Here is a 13,692-nt window from a genome sequence, read left to right on the forward strand (position 1 = left end):
CAACTTTTGAATTCGTTTCGTATTCTCATGTCAAAATGAGTTTTTGACATTTCATGTCTTGGTTTTCATTTCTACCTATCTATCACATTTGCTCTCATCGACTCCCCTACGTCATGGTCATTTAGCATCATGACTGTCGCTCACATGGTACTTAAGTGGTGTCAATGCATGCGATGCCACGTCCTCGCCCTTGTCCTTTACCCCTAGTAGGCACGACTGTCTGCTTGAGCAGATCGAGCCCTAACGATGAGCAACGCGCTGTGAGAACCGAGCAAAAGCATTGATTGAGTATTTCTCGTTTCAGCCAATGCAAGACAACAAACAGATTTACTCATCGTCCAAGATCAATTTGGTGATCTTGCCTACGGCAATAGTCTGTCCCTGATCTCTCAACGTGAAACGTCCCAGTTGAGGGTAATCTTCGAATCTCTCGACGCAGACCTTCCCAGCACTGCTAGTGACCTGCAATCTGGCGATGATGTTCTGTCCCTTGGCAGCAAACGCTGGTGGCTTCTTGCTCTTTCGCCCGGTTCGCGGCTCAAGTTTGTGTAACAGACTGGCAAACGTCACTTCTTCTGTCGCTGCGTGGACGTGGATGACACAGTTGAAGCCAGCTGAAAGAATCGATTTGAGCTCGACAATGTTGATCTGTGCTTCAAACTCCCGCACACAATGGACCAGCCGTTTAGGTGAACACAACACGAATCCGGGTAGGACGTCTTCCTCTTCAATGCCACGCAGGCGCAGACGGACTTGGTCGCCGACCATGGCATGAGGGATTTCATCTTCTGTTTCTCCGTAAAGAGCCGAGATGCCGACTTCTTCTCGGTTGGGCATCATGATGTAGTTGGAGGATTTCTGGACCACGCCGGCTTCAATTCTGCCTTCAATCATAGTACCCATATCTCGGTATTTGGCGCCCACGGGCATCATGAAGGGAGCATTGACATTTCGTTGAATTTTGGCCATGTTGTCCAGGAACTCGAGTAGTGAGGGACCCTTGTACCAGTTCGCCACCGAAGATGGAATGCGATCCTTGACGCCTATTCCAGTCTGGGCAGATATGGGCAGGAAGGTCGAGTCCAAGCCGATACGTTTCTTGAGATATGGCTTGAGCTTGTTGACAATCTCATCATACCTGTCTTTCGACCATTCAACAGTGATATCATCCATTTTGTTGACGGCAACGACTAGTTCTTTGGCGCCAGTCGTCTTGATCAGCATTGCGTGTTCCTGAGTCTGACCACCCTTTTCGAAACCCGTTTCGAATTCACCCTTACGGGCTGAAATGACGAGAATGGCGACATCAGCTTGTGCAGCTCCACTCAGCATGTTCGGGACGTAGGTCTTGTGGCCGGGCGCATCGAGAATGGTGTACCTTCGTTTCTCGGTTTCGAAAAACCCACGCCCGACCTCAACGGTTTTGCCCTTAGCTCTTTCCTCTTTGTTGAGATCAAGCACCCACGATATGTACCACGATTCTCGACCTGCATCTTTGGCATCTCTCTTGTATTTGTCAAGAATACGTTCATCAACCATACCCGTCTGAATAAGGACCTGGCCACCAAGTGTAGACTTTCCGGCATCGACGTGGCCGATGAAGATAATGTTGACATGCTCTTTGCCGTACATTTCTGCCAGAACATCTGCATCTACATCTGCAGTCTGTGACGCAGCGACCTCTTCGGCTGTTTGACCCTTTTTGGCGTCACCAGGTGTAGGAGATGATTTCCCAGACGAAGGGGCTGGAGAACTTTTGCCTGTCACTTTTTCGCCAGTCTTCTCCACGGCCTTTGCTGCCGCTACTTTAGATCCGGCTTCTACCTTGGGTGCATCTTTTGTGGTAGGGGATGCTGGCTTCTTAGACGCAGCAGAAGTGGAGGTGGGAACGCCAATGGAGAGGACTTTTGCTTTGGGAGGTGCAGCAGCTGGCTGGGGTTTGGCGGTAGACTCGGTTGCGGCTGAGGCAGAGACAGAGGCAGGAGGAGCTGCCGCTGCAGATGGAGCAGGAGTTGGCTTGACAAAAGTCTGTGGTGCTGGGGGGGCCTGGGCATCTTGTCGTCTGGCAATGCTCACAGGTGCGCCTTGTCGTGGCTGAAAGCCTCCGGGTGTCTGATTGTATGCAGCGAACTGACCACTGGCTTGAGCCTGATTGTAGCCTTGCTGTTGGCCGTACTGAGGATATTGTTGACCGTAGCCTTGTTGTTGATACTGGCCGTATTGATTGAAACCCTGCTGTTGGCTATAGCCGCCACCATACTGTTGAAAATTGTTCCCAGCGTACTGCTGGCCGGGCTGAAAGGACGAGGCACCAGGCTGGAATGAAGAGGCACCGGGCCGAAATGAATTTGCGCTTATATTGAGGTTCTGTTGGGTCTGCTTAGAGAGATCCTCATCTGGAGCATCTTCCCAAGAATCGTAATTGCCGGCCATAATGACGAGGGGAAACGGAACGAAGGAAGAATGGAAATTCAGGTAGGGAAAGAGAAACTTCCTCCAAGACCAGCGTGAGGGCTCTTTGTACAGGCCTCTGGTGGTCAAGAGCGAAAAAGAAGTGCTGGCTGGAAGTGGATATGAACGAGACCAGCAGCGTTGATGGAGGGGCAGCAGGCGACTTTGTATCTTGGGTTTGATGAACGTCGAGGAATTTTGGGCGGTATCCATATGTAGTTAGCGTTCTTGGCAAGGCTGCCCAAACTGACATTTCTTGAGCCACACACGCCACATCCACTGAGCCACAAAGTCACGGGATTAAACGCCGGTTAGACACGCCTCACGCGTCTTAATCGAAGGTAACAACACTCTTAATGACGATGATCAAACACGCCTAAAATTATTGTCACAATGATCCATGATAGCTTGAGTCCCTCGGATATATCAGCATGCCCAAGATCAGATCTTTCGTCTGGTGGGATGAACCTTTCGTGATCGGCAGCAACCTGATTCACTATTTATTACTACGAGGAATAACCCTGTCAATCAAGAAGTTGGCCACCATGGATATGTTCCTGGGGAAGGTGACCCAGCATGCCATGAACTATGCCATCCGCTCGGGGATTGGTTTGACGGCTTCATTTGCCATCAGACAGACTGCCAAATTATTGAGCACAGCGCCCAAGAGCAGTGTGAGGGATGAGTTGTACCAACTTCAGAAACGACTCCAGCACAAGATCCACATTATATCACCTGCAATCGATATGATCGAACTGATAGCAGCCCGCGGCCACACCTCACTCGAGTCTGCGGTTTCATTAACCAAAGAGTTACGTCTGGACATCCAGTCCCTCGGACAGCGCCTCGCAGCTGCCGCCTCTGCTTCTGCGGATGCATACAGAACCCGCAAGCACAATAGTTCTCAGGTTCAGGCACAGAATGAAATTGAGCTGAAGCTCATAGTATCCGATATCAAGCGACTTATTGAGCGCATCGAGGATGCCGTTCCTTTGATCAACCTGGCAATCACCACATCTGGCGCGAGTTTGTCGACTACCCTGCCTCACACCGTTTCTCCATCTCGACTGCTGCAAGCCAGCACCTTTCTTACCGCTGGCGATACCCAATATTCTATAACCCCTCAACGTGCCATTCAAATTGGACCCACTTTTACACTCACCATATACATGCTCTTTGCTGGCCACGATCGCCCACAAAACGAAGAAGACATTCGAGAGACAACATGGAAGGAGGTGATGCACAAAGCGAGGGTCAAATTGAGGCGAGTTCCTCTTGACATGGTTCTGAAGACTGGGTCTGGTTCCGACGCGATACCCGCGGCCCAGATCAGTTCTGCCGGCTGGAATAACACCGAAGAATCATCAACTTCCGTCCCTGCAGAGGCACGAGTGGACGAGTATGCATATCAAATGATGATCATCGAAGATTATGACGATGATCGATATCACGATTTCGAGAATGATGCACGGCCTGAGCCTTTCGACGATGTTCAACAAGCAGGTATTCGAGAAATGTTGCCCATTCATGAGATTTCCAAGATCTTTTACGCGGATACCAGCAAAGTCCTCAATATTGGCTCAGACGCAGAAAGCAATCATCCAGTCCTTCTCCTCAAACGAGACCTCAACGCAATTCCTCCCAGGAGAATGCTCAAGGATGATGCTGTGCACGAAGATACAGACGAAGAGAGTGTCGAGCAAGAAAACTTGAAAGACCTTCCTGACAAATCTCAGCCAATTACTGATTTGGCTCATGGCCCACTGGATCCATGGCGGCTTCCACCCTCTCTTGATCCCGAATGGATTGCTTTTGAGGTCTACACAGAACCGGAACCCAGCGACTCAGAAGACGAGGACAACGACCAACTCACTTCATCAACCACTCCAACAACCAACATCGACACCGATCAATCTCCCTCTAACCTCGCATCATCCCTGTCACATCTTCGCGTCCACACCCCTTTGACCGCATCACCGTCTCCAGCCCCATCCGACCCATTCAACAAAATCAAAACATCTCTATCTTTACTTGAGCTTCTCCTCCGTCTCACTTCACTACAACAATTCCAACAACAATCCCACCTCTCCATCACCGACGAACTCCTCAACTTCTTCCTCGAAGAAAGCGCTAGCACCGGCGCCGGCGGCGACGAAGCATACCGACAACACCTCCGAGCTGAGGCGCGGCGCAGGGTAGGCTGGGACCCCTACGACGAAAGCCCTATGAAAAGACGCGGCGAAGACTATCAATATCAAAACCAATATCAGGCTTCATCTCCATACGAGGGCGGTCCGGGAAGCGGACGAGGATTTTTCCCCAGTCCAGATCTGGAGAGCACGCGGGGAGTTACACCGTCATCGCCTGTCGAGGGTAACGGAAGGATGAATTCCACCGGTTCAGGACGATGGAGTCCACGCGACATTAATCCCCAAACACGGTCGAAGATGCAGTTTCGGGACGTACGATCTCCATCGCCTAATCCTATCCCCAGTCCCATCTTGACCTCGACACATCGACCATCATCGGGAGCAAGGACCCGATCGTGGGCGAGACGGGAAGGAGATGATATGAAGAGAGGTAGCCCCCTCAGGCCAAATACGGCAGTCACTGATGAGGGGATTGGAACAAGTCCGGCAAGTGGCGATGGTATTGGAGACGGGAATGGGAAGAATCGGTGACGGGAACAGAGATTCCTCGAGATTGTGCTCAATCGATGTCGAGGAGACGACTCGAAAACTATTGTTCTCATTCATGGCTGTGAAATAAGTCACGGCTGCACAGCGAAATGGTCTTCAGAACGAACGGGAAACCTGCGAAAGGAGGTTCAGTGACGGTCTGCGCACCGGTCACATGAGTTATGATTATTGTGTTCTACTTTAGATTCTAAGGTCTTGATACCCTAATGCGGCTGTCTTATTTGAGTATAATGACATACTGTCATCGAAGGCGCGATCTTGGGCTTTACGGAGAGGTACAAGAGGTGCTGATGCCTTGTTAGTTGTCGCAACGTCTCCAGCGCTCCACACATCATAAATGATACCAGAATATGCTCTTCTAGTGGGTGGCGTAGTAGGCAACTTGTGACGAGTGAAATGGAGCCGATCGTCGGTCTTCGTGCTTGTTGATTTCGAGCAATCCAGAGACGAGCTTCTGACTTTCTGTACTTTGTCTGATGAAGCCGATCTCAAGTCGTGTGGTGCGGGCCACTTATGAGGCCACGACTTGGAATTGCGCAAGTCCAAGGTTGTTGTTGATATCTGGGGCGTTCCACTAACATAGCCTTGAACTTGGGTGACTATCCGCTAGTTTGTCTGGCAGATGGGTGTTGGATGGCGCATGTCCACCCTGATATCCTCGTTGCGCAGTCAATTTAAACATAGATGCTGCACAATTCAGTGGGGAGACACAAAAGGTCCCAAAGCTCGGAATGGAGGATTGGTGAGTCGTGCCAAAAACCTCAGGTTCAACGGCCCATCATTTGTTGTCTGATCGCCATAATCTGTGCCCGCTCGGTAGGGGAGAACGAGTCTATCGTTCTTTGGTCCATAGCAAGGACTTGTTGGATCATCTCCTGTTGCGTGAGTTGGGGTGGCTGTTGCTGTGGAGGAGGTTGGCTTTGTACAGGTGTAGGCGCATACTGCTGAGGTGGTCTTGGAGCACTCTGAGCAGGAATGGGCGGAGGCGGGTAGCCTTGGTATTGTTGTGGTGGGGGTTGAGGAGGAGCGATGTTGGCAGGTTGCATCTGTCTCGTGGCTTGGTCCACGACTTGAGCCAACACTTTGGGATCAACGAGATTCATGAGAATCAAGGCCTGGAAGATGGCGTATGAGAGTTGCGGTGCGCTCTTCAACAATTGAGTTGCTCTTGCCGGGTCGGATATTGCCAACGCTTTCATTTGAGTGAGGACATCTAGTAGTTGAGGAGCAGGGAGAGTGCTGAGGGTCTGAGAAATGGCGTCGGTGGCCCGAAGGTTTGGAGGAAGGTCGACGCCCGGTGGCAGTGGTGGGAGGACAGAGGTATCGCCTTGAGCGCCAGATTGATCGTAGTTGGTCGGTACCGAGTCCTTTTCATTGTTGTGAGGCCAATCAACCCGAATTTTGCGCCCGTCGATCTCATAATCGTTCAGATTCCTAACTGCCGTTGCGGCTGCGTCTGCGTCTGCGAAGTCGGCGAACCCGAATCCCTTGGATTTACCAGTGTCTGGGTTGGACATGAGTCTGAACTTGACCACGGTTCCGGCATAGCTGAGAATCTTGACGATGTTCTCCTCGCTCAGATCTAGAGTTGGTGAGTTGGAGTGGGAGTAGCCTGGAAGAGTGCAACTTACTGAAAGGGATGTTTCCCACAAAAACACTGCGACTCTGACTAGGTGCCATGGCTTCGCTAATGAATGAAGTGTAGGCCAATAGGCGAAAAGGTACAGAGGATAAAAGGATGAAGGAGTGAGAGTTGAAGTTTGAGTGACAAAGTTATAACAAAGCGCAACAAATATGTCAACGACGTTCGAGGACAACGCTAGAGACGGCCTATACAGTCGACCGTAGAAAACTGTGACTGTGACTGTGACTGTTCCGCCGTATCTCCACAATCTGCACATTGACTAAATATGGTTAGCGTGAAATCTATTACGAACTGCGAAGTACTTGCAGCCTGTGCCTCAATTAATATTGAGAATCACCTCACATTGCTTCACCACCAGCAGTTCACATCTGGAAGTGCGTTGTCAATCTACTCGGCCGCGCCTCGGCCAAATTGCAAACATGTCGTACGATCCAAGGGAGCATTTCCAACAAATTCAGCGGACGATTCAGCAGCGCGGCAGAGGTTTCGGAGGTGTTCCGGGAGGCGGCGCCGCTGGAAGAGGAATTCTTGCTCTGGTTGCCCTGGGTGTTGGCGGTGTTGTTCTCTCCAATTCCATCTTCAACGGTAAGCACGCATCCGGCATTGCGAGATTCTGTACTAATCCGAGCAGTTGACGGTGGTCATCGAGCGATCAAATATACGAGGTTGTCGGGAGTCAAGGCAGACATTTACAATGAAGGTATGGGCAAATCCATTACGATGTTTGATCTCGGTCGAGGCTGACAGGAACAGGTACTCATCTTAGGTTGCCGTGGTTCGAAACCCCGATCGATTACGATGTGCGAGCCAAACCGCGCAACGTCGCATCCTTGACTGGCACCAAAGATTTGCAGATGGTCAATATCACCTGTCGTGTACTGTCTCGTCCTCGCGTTGAAGCCCTACCTCAAATCTACCGAACTCTCGGCACCGACTACGATGAGCGAGTCCTACCTTCGATCGTCAACGAAGTCCTCAAAAGTGTTGTCGCCCAGTTCAACGCCAGTCAATTGATCACGCAGAGAGAAAATGTCGCAAGACTGGTCCGAGACAATCTCACGCGAAGAGCTGCCCGTTTCAACATCATGCTCGACGACGTCTCATTGACACATCTATCATTCTCACCTGAATTCACTGCCGCCGTTGAAGCCAAACAAGTCGCCCAACAAGAAGCACAGCGGGCAGCATTCGTCGTGGACAAAGCCCGGCAAGAGAAACAAGCCACCGTGGTCCGCGCACAGGGTGAGGCCAGATCCGCAGAACTGATTGGTGACGCCATCAAGAAGAGCAGGAGCTACGTCGAGCTTCGACAGATTGAGAATGCCCGGAATATCGCCACTATTCTCCAAGAGGCTGGCGGAAAGAACAAGTTGTATCTTGATTCCCAGGGTCTTGGTCTCAATGTCAATGCATCTGATGACCAGCAGTCCAAGAGGTAGTAATAAGATATCATGGGGACAGTGTCGGGCTATGTACGAGGAACCAAAGAACCCAAAAAGGCATGTTGCTACTTAATAGCAATTACTTCCGCCTATATGTGTCATTAGCGAAAGCCACACCAAAATGTACAATTCTTCTCTCGGTTATGCCTTGTTTACTCTGAAATCCGCTTTTTATCTGACTACACCGCCTAGAATCACGCCCATGACGATATAACCAACACACGAAGAACACGGAAAATTAAAGTAGAACCATCACTGAGTCTAGTTTTTGAAAACGTTGTAGTCTTTTCCTACACCTTGCAGGATAGGTACCTACATAATACATGACATCCGTGGATAAGCGCCATTTCAATTCTTTTGCGCAAATCATTCCCGTGTTTGATGTTCAATGCTGATGCTGGGGAAAACATAATCAAGATTGCAACGCTCTGTTGGATGCATTAATTGATGGGAGAGACTTTGACAAACTCCAATGACGTGTTCCATTTCCCATGCAATGCTGTTCTGAAGCTTGTGAGTGAGCTTTTGGCAATACCAAAAAAAGATTGCCGTGAGGGATTGCAAAAAATGGTTGTGGTGGGTAGGCATTCAATCCTAAGGAGGAAGTATAGTCTTAGGATAGTCTGATTACCCACCCAGCCTTGGTCCTTTTGGATTCGGACGGTGAGAATGCGAATGTGGGTTCTGGTGAAAGGGAAGGGGGTTGAGAATGGTTGGCTCGGTCAGAGAGCCTTTCGTTACAACATCTCAATCATCACCAGATTGGGTTCCATGTACATGAAAGAGGCAGTGCCCTTGATTCGGGCATCAGCTCTCATTCACTGCGCGGCTCTTTCCAGTCCTTTTCTTCTTGTTGGTTCCAGCTGCTGCTGCTGCTGGCGATTTCTGTCGCGGAGTTGGACTTGGGGCTCCAATTAGGCTTTGGTGAAGTTCTGATCGTCGTGAGTCGAAGTATCCCCGGCCCAAATTCCAGGGGCATGAGCGCTCCAACCATTCTTGCAGACCTATATATCCTTGTCCGCGGGCGACAGAGTAGGCAACTTCATGATGAATTTGGGCTGTCTCTCGGAGCCGATTGATCACCACTTGAAGACTCTCTGCAAAAACTGGACGCGATTGACAGACCTCTGTCATGGATTCCTTCAGCTCCAGAAGGTTGTCCATCCATTTGGACAACTTTCTCTGGATGTCGAGTTCGCGAGGTTGGAACTTATCTGCATGAAGCAAAGCAGATTCTGAAGACAAGGCGGTCGGAATTGAGGGTGAAGCTTGTTCAGTATGAGGTACTTTACCAGTCATAGTGCCAAAGCCGTCAGCTTTCTTTAATGTGTCATCTCGGTGTGAAGTTATGACTTTGGTCGCATGGGGAGGAGGCTTTGCTTCCGATGAAGAGCTGAGCGCGCTATGTGAGCCTGAGGGTTGGTGGCTTGCATGTCCGTTGGACTTTTCAACCGTGCCCGAATGAGTCTGTCGCAAGTTCTGGTGCGACTTATCGATAACCGCGGCGTTTGAAGTAGAATGAGCAGCAAGTTCATCAGACACAGCATGCTCAAGAAGATGTTCCGAGAACCGAGAATGCTTTTCAGCCACATGTTCATCATCGTCCAAGCCAAGGCTAACTGAAGAAGACCCTCCACCTGGAGATGGTTTGATGTGGTCATCGCTGCATGCTTGTTCCCTGCTCCCACTTGCCTTTGCCGAACCACGTCCGGTCGCATCCTCCACTGCCGAAGCTTTGGTTGAAGATCGATGCTTAGCTGTGACCTCTCTCACCTTACTTCTGCACGAGTGCCCAGGGCCACATATGTATTTCTTGTCGTTGACAAAGAATGTAAGACGATCCCACAGTGCATTGTAGGCTTGAGGGTCTTGCAGCCTCTTATAATCCAAGATGCAGGAGCCTATGAAGGTTCCAATGGCGCGGAGATTGGCAATTTGTCGGGTTTGGTCCGGTACTCCTATGACCAGTGCGCAAACCAAGCTAAGAACATCAGCAGCCACTATGGGAACTGCTTCCTGATAGATCCCCATCTCAGACTTATACTTGGTGAGCTCACACACCAAATGCATATAAAAGTCGGTCATGAGAGCTGCGATAAACGACCACGTGAGGAACCACTCGCCAAGATCTTGGGCCATATGCTTTCCAATCGCCATTGCAAGGCAGCGAACGTTTAGGACCGCCGCAGAGAAGTTGGCCCGTGTTTGGTAAGTGAGATGTTGACTAATGACGACAGAAACCTGGGCGGGACAGACACCAGCACGCGCAAAGTTGACGATCGTGTCAGCAAACTGCTGATCTGCTAGTTGACAGTCGCTGATGTTTTCACGGTAGAAGTCGAGCTCGTCCCTCCAAAACCCCGGCTCGATATGGGCACGATCAGGGGCACCTTTGTGAGAAACGAACACCTTGAAAATCTCCCACAGACCATTGCCGAGATGGGCCTTGTAGTATCGCGCCACGGTGGACCGAAGAAGCGCTGAATCTGAGTAGATTCGACCATCTTCAAACAACTTCTGGAACCTCTTGAAATGGCCTTTGGTCACTGTCGTCGATCGAACAAGATCCATGCCATGATTGCATGAATGGAAACCCATGTTGGATTCGAGTAGGTCTTCTCGTCGATCGTCTGCGGCAATCGACGTATTGCCTAGTGGTGGTTGTATGACTCTTTCAGCTTGTGTCTTTGCCACAAATCTTGTCATGGAAATGTCCACAGCCTTGAGGGCTTCAAGGAGTGCGGGAGAGGAGTTTCGATTGATGGCGATTGTCTCGCTGACTAGAGTGAGGACATCGATGAACTTGTCAGGTTTGCGCTCAGCAAATCTCATGACTAGGGATGTGATCTTGGCTTGAAGTTCGGTTTGACTCACGCCTGTGCGAGCATCCCGAATGAGTGCAAATATCGATCGCCCGAACAAGATTTTGATAATCTTATCTTCGAGAACTATTCTTGACAAAGGTGGGATGGGTGATTTCAGAAGAGCTGCCTCTTTGAGCGGTTCCAGAGCCGCAGCGACCTTCTCATCATCTGCCTCAAACATCTTGTCCGCCAAAGCTGACATTTCCTTCATGGCAGCATTTTCAATCTTGATGCACTCCTCGTTTGCTTTGAGCGTGGTTTGGTCGAGGCCGGGGCCGAGATTCGTGTCTGTCGTATCTGCCCCGCTAAGTCCCATTACACCCCTCATATTCATCAAAAAGTCAATCATCTGTCGTTTCCCATCTGTCGTCGTGGCGTCCACCTTCAGCCCGTCCGGATTCGTTTTCGAGAGCATCTCCTCCAACGCCTGGAAGGATTTTGCGAGGACAGGTGACATGGGACCAGTCATCTGAAGGACTTTGCGCAGATCGGCTATCGCAGTCTGGATGTCTTGCGGGTTGGAAGTAGAGAAGAAGCCTTTCATAACAGAAAGAGCGTGGGAGAAAGCGTCTGAGCTACTAGAAGCCAAAGCTTGTGGAAGAATATTTGGTAAACTGGACGGACCCATCTGCGACGCTCGGGAAAGAGCAGCCTCGTCGTTCAGAAGGGTCTGGCGAAAGACTTTGTTCTGTTTCTCTGCCTCAGCCATGCGAAGATTGGCCTGGTCCAACTTGACCCGAGCATCTCCAGCTGAAATTCTGCCGGTATTGACATCTCCTCGGATCTTTTCTAGTTCTTCACGGATTCTGCTCACGATGTCCTCATTCTCTTTGGCGATGTCCAACATGATGGCATTGCGAGGGTTGAGCAACAGGTTCCTGGGGTCAAACGTATCCAGAATTGATGAGCTCATCAATGAGGTGTTCTTGCTGGTGTTGATTGTATGAAGGGAAGCGTGGGGCACTGATGGATTCTTGCGGCTTTTTTGGGCAAGTTCATCATCTTCATCCTTCTTCATACGGACCAATTCGACGTCGCGTTGTTTCCCAAGCGCTTCTCGGATTCTTTGCGATTTCTCCGTCAGTATTCTGGCGTGATAGTACTTTATCGTGTCGAATTCTGCCCAGGAAATGCCGTGTGTCTTTGCACGTTTGCAAATTTCATGGGCACAGTGAAAATTCTTCGTTCGGGGTGCATGCGTAAAGGTAGAGGTTTGATCCAGACAGCAACGACTAGAGCCCGTGAATATGTACTCTCCGGTCAATTGTAGTCTGAAGGAGCTGTCCAGTGCAGCAGTGCTCTCATCCAGCAAGGCTCGGTACGTGTGGTGTCTTGATGATTTTCTTTCGAGCTCATCCTTTTCCTTTTCGAGCTTTGCTCTTTCCTCAAGTAAGTCGTTGTATGTCCGAATGTCAGCTTCTGTCCATCCTTCAACGTTGACTCCATCTGAAGCCTTGATGGCAGGTCGATTATCCACCAGGCTTGAGCGACTTTGCGTGGTTTTATTGCCAGTGTCGCGAGAGGATGATTTGGGCGCTTTGCCCTTGGCCTTCCCCATTGCGAATAGTTCAGGGCCAGTAGATACGGCAGAGCCCAGTTGTTAGCGGCACACCAAGGAACGGCGCCTGGCGATTCAGGACGTGATGATTTGATCCTAACTCCGGGTATATGAGAACCGACAGGTAGGGCTTGGCCAAGATGAATTGTTGAAAGCCTCTCACAATTGGATCGGAGAAGTTTGGAGGAGGTTTGGATCCCTACTAAATCTGTGGATGAAGGTATGGGTTGAGTTCCAGATCAAAAGAGTCGATCAGAATGAGGAAGGCGGAGGGAGATAGATTCTCTCCTTTGAGTGCAAAAGGTCCACCACCGCCACTCCCAGTTGTACAGAGTCACGCTTGAAGACTGTGAGGCAACATGATCTATGTTGGTTCAACCGCATTGCTTGTCCGGAGAAGGCGCAATGCGACACGAGTTGGGGAACCCGAGGGTGGAGGATCTGAAGGTGGAATTCTTCTTGATCGTGAAGGACAAGTTTGTCAGCCGAAGAGTGAGCGACCAAGAATGTTATGGTATCGCTTTATGTGACGTCAGAATGGCTATGATACTACCTTGTCACATATTTGACCATTGTCGAGAAACGCCAGCGGCTTGACGGTACTTGGCTTGAAAGATGTCGAGGTGATGGATAGGATTCAAGATTCACTTTGAACTTTGACACAAAAATGTCTTGGTACGTCGTGAAACTTATGCCAAGAGCCTAGCCTCCGCTAGTGTGGTATAAAACCTATGATTAGTGCATCAGATATCTACATTAGTGGGGCATGAGATGCACATAGAACGCTGCTTTATTGTTCAAAAGAACCTCATCCTCGCTCAGAAGATCGATACAGTGACAAACGCAAGGCTACATACAATTTCTTGACTTCTTTGTACTTCTGAACTGTGGTGGTCTTTAACTTGTGATGACATGAACACTGGACTGTCTTGAGTTGATTCTTATATGCAGAGCATCTAGAAATCTCAAGCCTACCATTCTAGGGCAGCGTGTTTTTGACGCCCAGTATCAGATTTTCTAACAAAATAAAAAC

At 49.9% G+C, this 13,692-nt stretch overlaps 5 protein-coding genes across 5 annotated transcripts; 2 read left to right on the forward strand and 3 right to left on the reverse strand.

The window, feature by feature from the left end:
- Window positions 1-5: 5 nt before the first annotated feature.
- Window positions 6-2,602, reverse strand: PV10_07524 (uncharacterized protein). Its single transcript, XM_016372435.1, has one exon. It carries the CDS (start codon window positions 2,431-2,433, stop codon window positions 328-330), a length of 2,106 nt encoding a protein of 701 aa, XP_016221767.1. The 5' UTR covers window positions 2,434-2,602; the 3' UTR covers window positions 6-327.
- Window positions 2,603-2,973: 371 nt separating this feature from the next.
- Window positions 2,974-5,281, forward strand: PV10_07525 (uncharacterized protein). The gene has a single exon (XM_016372436.1). It carries the CDS (start codon window positions 2,997-2,999, stop codon window positions 5,130-5,132), a length of 2,136 nt encoding a protein of 711 aa, XP_016221768.1. The 5' UTR covers window positions 2,974-2,996; the 3' UTR covers window positions 5,133-5,281.
- On the reverse strand, window positions 5,273-6,913 carry PV10_07526 (uncharacterized protein). The gene is made up of 2 exons (XM_016372437.1): window positions 6,782-6,913; window positions 5,273-6,732 (listed from the first exon to the last, which is right to left on the reverse strand). Exons 1-2 carry the CDS (start codon window positions 6,828-6,830, stop codon window positions 5,918-5,920), a joined length of 864 nt encoding a protein of 287 aa, XP_016221769.1. The 5' UTR covers window positions 6,831-6,913; the 3' UTR covers window positions 5,273-5,917.
- A 197-nt stretch (window positions 6,914-7,110) lies between these two features.
- PV10_07527 (uncharacterized protein) lies at window positions 7,111-8,381 on the forward strand. The gene is made up of 3 exons (XM_016372438.1): window positions 7,111-7,380; window positions 7,427-7,495; window positions 7,549-8,381. The coding sequence occupies exons 1-3, from the start codon at window positions 7,215-7,217 to the stop codon at window positions 8,232-8,234; spliced, it is 921 nt and encodes a 306-aa protein (XP_016221770.1). The 5' UTR covers window positions 7,111-7,214; the 3' UTR covers window positions 8,235-8,381.
- On the reverse strand, window positions 8,364-13,273 carry PV10_07528 (uncharacterized protein). Its single transcript, XM_016372439.1, has one exon. The coding sequence runs from the start codon at window positions 12,657-12,659 to the stop codon at window positions 9,045-9,047; it is 3,615 nt and encodes a 1,204-aa protein (XP_016221771.1). The 5' UTR covers window positions 12,660-13,273; the 3' UTR covers window positions 8,364-9,044.
- Window positions 13,274-13,692: the final 419 nt, after the last annotated feature.

The sequence above is a fragment of the Exophiala mesophila genome (genome assembly GCF_000836275.1).
Source record: "Exophiala mesophila strain CBS 40295 unplaced genomic scaffold supercont1.5, whole genome shotgun sequence".
NCBI classification, from domain to species: domain Eukaryota; kingdom Fungi; phylum Ascomycota; class Eurotiomycetes; order Chaetothyriales; family Herpotrichiellaceae; genus Exophiala; species Exophiala mesophila.